The 5340-nt window shown below is 37.8% G+C and overlaps 1 protein-coding gene across 1 annotated transcript; it reads left to right on the top strand.

Annotated features, from left to right (window-relative positions):
• The first annotated feature begins 272 nt into the window (after positions 1-272).
• LOC109079800 (nodal homolog) lies at positions 273-4609 on the top strand. Its single transcript, XM_019094913.2, has 3 exons — positions 273-993; positions 2453-3231; positions 4056-4609. The coding sequence occupies exons 1-3, from the start codon at positions 717-719 to the stop codon at positions 4206-4208; spliced, it is 1209 nt and encodes a 402-aa protein (XP_018950458.2). The 5' UTR covers positions 273-716; the 3' UTR covers positions 4209-4609.
• The last annotated feature ends 731 nt before the right edge of the window (positions 4610-5340 follow it).

Genomic DNA, 5340 nt, shown 5'->3' with positions numbered 1-5340 from the left:
TTTTATAATATTAAATAGAACAGTTGTATACTATATATTAGGCTATAGTAGTGTAGTATATATATATATATATATATATATATATATATATATATATGGTCGCACTTTAGTTTTTGGAACCAATTCTCAGTATTAACTAACTATTAACCACGACTTTTGTATCATGGTAGTTGTTAAATTTAGGTATGGGGTGGATTAAGGGATCTAAAATATGGTCATGCAGAATAAGACATTAATATGTGTTTTTTTAAGTACCAATATGCTAGTAATGTGCATGCTAGTTAGTGAGAATTGGTCCTTAAAATGTAGTGTTACCATTACTTTAATATTACAGAATAGGCTATCTGAGTAACAACTGCTTGGTTAAAAAAAAAAAAAAAAATTGAATCAACAAGATGGTTTAACTTTGGGTGGCCCAAAATCAAAGGATGTCGCTGTCACGTTGGAGCAGACGAGTGTCACGCCTCGCGCAAATAAAATCCTGCGCAGTTTCGAGAAGCAGTGAACTTGACAGCTCTGCTCTCCTCTGATGTGCCTCATGGATCAGAGGGATTCCGCAGACGCTACAAGATGACAGAGGTCATCAGGGGCCAGCTGCACACTTTAAAAGTCCTGTCCACAGCTCGGCCACCCCGAACACTCGGACATCAGACGAGCCAGGAGGAGGACCCGGACGCATTCGATCGGTTCACGATTGAAAACTTCACTGATTCGCGATGGAAACTCAGCCAGTCGTCTTGTTCGCTGTCTTGGTGGGTTCCCTGATGCACGCTGGCTGCGTAAAGATCTCTAATCGCGGCGCACTCATGGGAGAACAACGCAAAGCCTTCGTAGATTCATATTCCGATCTCAGTCTCCAGTGGTACCCCAGGTACCCGCTGTACATGATGCAGTTATACAGAGACTTGAGCGGCAGGATGCCAACTACACCAGCCAGTGTGGACAGCCCAGCTCTTCATCAGTCTGACTTCGTCCTAAGCCTGATCGCACAAGGTAAAACACGCATTAACTCTAACCTGCCTAATTAACTTTTGTATGCAAAATGTGCTCAACCTAACAAAAGTTCACTGAAAATTGTCATCTAAATTGAATGTTTTTATTAAACTACTGAATCAGTTTACATCGATTTATACGAACAAAACTCGCTTAATTTGGTTTAAATCAGGGTGCCACTTTTTACAGTGCACAACCATGTCATTTAGATAAGTGCTAAGTACCTCGGTACTCTTGGAAACAGCCTACCTTGAAGTGCCATGCAAATGGTAATGACTAATCATTCATCAGCACCATTTCATATTTCATTGCATTTATGTATTTGGCAGACGCTTTTATCCAAAGCGACTTACATTGCATTTAATGTATACGTTATATTTACCAAACATGATATTGCATCCTTATAACAACTGTACCAAGTCATTTTATACTTGGTCAGGAATATAGGTCCGAATACAAGCAAGCAAGCAAGATTTCTCGTGTTGGTAACTATCTAGAAGAGTAAAGCCACAGCACATCTGGGGATGTTGCGGGCTCATTATCAGCTCCGTCGCTCTCGAGCTGTCTGACCCTCAGGTTTTACAACTCCGTAGTGTCACAATGCTTATTCAGCTTTAAAGAGCTGGCTGTTTTATGTCCACGGGTGTGTGTATTAGCCCTTCAGACGTCTGTTCGACCGCGAGGTTCAATACACATCTCCTGTCAAGCAGCTCGTCCATGCTGACAGTGTCTCTGACAGAACCTGACGCTGTGCCACTGAGAGAACCTACCTCACCAAACCTGCGCAAAGAATGACTGCTTCTTTCTCTTTCTTTCTTTCTTTCTTTCTTTCTTTCTTTCTTTCTTTCTTTCTTTCTTTCTTTCTTTCTTTCTTTCTTTCTTTAATAATGACTGAAACTTGTTAAAGGGAAGTCAAATGTTTAGTTGTGTTGAAAATAATATCACAATACAAAATTAAGTTAATATACGCCTATTAAAATATATATTTTTTCATGATAACTTCTCACATGATCCGTTCTTATTTAGTAGCCTATATGGTACTCATTTTAGTCGCTGCAAGCATCTTTAGTGCTTACTATGAAGTCGTTGTTGTTGTTTTTTTCAGAAAAATATATATTTTTTCTTCTTCTCTCTCTTTCTTTTCAGAATGTCATTTAATATGCTAATATTGTATTATTGCATTAATCTCTAGCCATACTGGTCTGTTATTATAAATCTGTTTCAATCTGCTTGTAACTTTAATCTGATTCCTTAATAGTTATTTTCAGTGTTTCTGGCCTACTAATGTTTTCTAATTACCTTTTAAAGAGGCATGTCATTTCATTGCGCTTCGTCAGCCTTCGATCTTTTGTGTGAATGCTCCATTGATTTCTGTGCTATGCAGGGTTTATTTGATCCACTGCTTTAATTAGTAGCAAACTGCAAGATGTGACACGAACATTTTCTGTTTATTTTCCAGACTGTCATCAAATTGGCGAGCGATGGATCGTCACTTTTGACATGTCTTCCCTCTCAGCGAGTGACAGCATTCAACTCTCGGAGCTCCGCGTCCGTCTGCCAGCGTTTTCTGCATCCAGGCGCGTTATTGTGGACGTCTTCCACTCACGCGAACAGGATTGTGAGTTTGACTCGGTGTTCTGTCGCCATAAGCGACTTTTTATAGGCAGCATCGAGTCAGTGCCCGGCTCTCCATCATCAGCCTGGAGAGTTTTCAACATCACAGAGCTACTCGAGCACTGGCTGAGTCCGGGAACGGAGACACCTGAGGACGGAGAGGACACCGGGAGCGGGGAAGACTCACCTGAACCGGTTACAGATAGCTGGCGACGAAAAATTAAGCATCCCACTGCAGAACGAGTTATGATTGTAGTGTTCTTCAAAAACAAAATTTCCCACGCTGGCCGACAACGTGCCTCCAGCTTGATCAGTACAGTGGCGCACTCCAAATATGTCGCCCTGAACCGGGCACCAGACGCAGCTCAAGCTCGACGCCACAAAAGGAACCGGGTCGAAAGGATGCGCGCAACGGATGATAGAAACGCCACGGGAATAGTAACACCTCTAGAGCAGCAACAAGGGTCACTTTGTCATAGAGTCGATATGTGGGTGGATTTTGATCAGATTGGATGGGATGAATGGATCGTGCATCCAAAGCGTTATAACGCTTACCGCTGCGAAGGCCAATGTCCAAGTCCACTGGACGAGTCTTTCAACCCAACAAACCACGCCTATATGCAGGTGAGATACTTAACAGTATGCTTAATTCAGTGTCAAAACAACCCCCCCCCCCAAAAAAAACACCAAGATAAATAAATATTTTACAAAACGACAATTAAACAGAAGTTTATGTCCATTTTTTCATTCATGATTAGCTAAAAATTTTTTTTTATAATAATAATAATAATAATATTAATCTACATGATAAAGTAACAGGGAAGATTCTCATAACTTCACTTGTTCCGACAAGGTTCTCTTAAAGTTCTTAGAACATTAACATAGTGTTCGCTTAAAGTTATCTGGTCTTTAATAATGTTCTTAAAACATTAGTAGAAAAACATTATTTATACATCATTAATGGAATGTTTTTTTCCTAAAACATTTTAGTTTTTAACGTTTTTAAGTGTTACTACTTGATTCTGAATGTCCAGAGAACATTCAAAGTAACATTCCATCATGATAATAAATAAAATGGAATGTTGCCTTACCATTCATAGATAGATTGATAGACAGATAGATATTAAAGATGGAAACATTCTTAGAGCATATTTTTGTTAGCTGGGCTTTTTATACATATTTGTTGTAATGGATATCATTTTATGGTGATTTGAATAAAAACTTTGTGTGCTTACATGATGATGTTCATTACTGTCTTACTGTAATAATAAACTATTAAGAATAAACTTTGAGATGAAAATAATAATAATAAAAAACTGAAGGAAAACGTATTGTCATTGTAAATGAAAATACTGTCACATTGCCATTTTTTATGTAATATATAATTGGTCATTTTTACTACTGTATATGCAACATGTAATTTATTTTTTTTGTGCTTTATTTTCCAGAGTTTGTTGAAGCTTTACCATCCGGAGCGCGTCACCTGTCCGTCATGTGCGCCGACGCGCCTCAGCGCGCTCTCCATGCTGTACTATGAAGGCGACGGTGTGGTCATGCGCCACCACGAGGACATGATCGTGGAGGAGTGCGGTTGTCAGTGAAGTGTGTTGCTGTGCTGTCAGAGAACTCTGATGTGCACTTCCAGTGGACTGCTCTTATGACATTTCACAATTATGTTTTTGAACGAAAACATCTTAAAAACCACTGAAATGCTGTGCAAATTATGGAAATATTTAATATTTAAAAGAAATTCATGTAAATATTTTGTATGTGGGAGTGAATGCTATATTTTTACTTAATGTACATATGTATTGTGATAAAATGTGATGTGAAATGTGTTTTTTTATATTATCAGCAGGTTTGATACATTTTTATATAAACTATAAAAATAAACTAATAAAGCAAAACATTATTTCAGTATTTTATTTTGTTGATTTTGTTATATGTTGTACTGTAGTTTGGGGCAATCATCATTTTAGTATAGCCCCAGTGATTTCTTATTTGTATATCAGTGTGCTTGAATGGTGCTTTAAATTAATTAAATAAATTTGCTAATTTATAAAAGGTTTTAACATGCAAAAGAAATGTGTATAGTGAGTAAAACTGACATTTCTAATGCTTGATGACATTGGTGGCTATAACCTGAACACACATAATTCAAAATTCAAAGGAATAGTTCACCCAAAAATGAAAAATTGCTGTAAAGGCCATCCAAGAAGCAGATGAGTTTGTTTCTTCATCAGATTTGGAGAAATTGCATCACTTGCCCTGCAGTGAATGGGTGCCGTCAGAATGAGAGTCCAAACAGCTGATAAAAACATCACAATAATTTACAATAAATCCACAGCACTCCAGTCCATCAGTTGAAAAGTGAAAAGCTGCATGTTTGTAAGAACAAATCCATCATTAAGATGTTTTTAACTAACTATAAACTGTTTCTTTCAGTTTAAATAAAAGTCCTCTATCCATAATATTGCTTTCTCCAGTGGAAAAAGTCTTGTCATCTGAATCAAGAAAGAAATATGCACAGATATGGGATATAAGAGAGATATGCATAGACCATGGGTGTATTTTGATGCGAGAGGACAACAGAGGATGGACCTTTTCACTGGAGGAAGTATTACAGTTTTTCTCATTTGCTAAGACACACTAAATGAAACTGGGATCCGCTTGATCTTCATCATCACATTATTAGCACAGCAGAAGTCTTCTCTTGCAAATGTTTTAACACTT

This window comes from Cyprinus carpio, chromosome A5 (assembly GCF_018340385.1).
Source record: "Cyprinus carpio isolate SPL01 chromosome A5, ASM1834038v1, whole genome shotgun sequence".
Lineage (NCBI taxonomy): Eukaryota > Metazoa > Chordata > Actinopteri > Cypriniformes > Cyprinidae > Cyprinus > Cyprinus carpio.
This window is presented reverse-complemented; position numbering and strand designations above follow the sequence as displayed.

Coding starts and splice junctions, on each gene's coding strand:
- LOC109079800 (XM_019094913.2), top strand. CDS start 717: ATGGAAACTCAGCCAGTCGTCTTGTTCGCTGTCTTGGTGGGTTCCCTG. Junction 994..2,452: donor CCTAAGCCTGATCGCACAAG/GTAAAACACGCA, acceptor TTTATTTTCCAG/ACTGTCATCAAATTGGCGAG. Junction 3,232..4,055: donor CAAACCACGCCTATATGCAG/GTGAGATACTTA, acceptor TTTATTTTCCAG/AGTTTGTTGAAGCTTTACCA.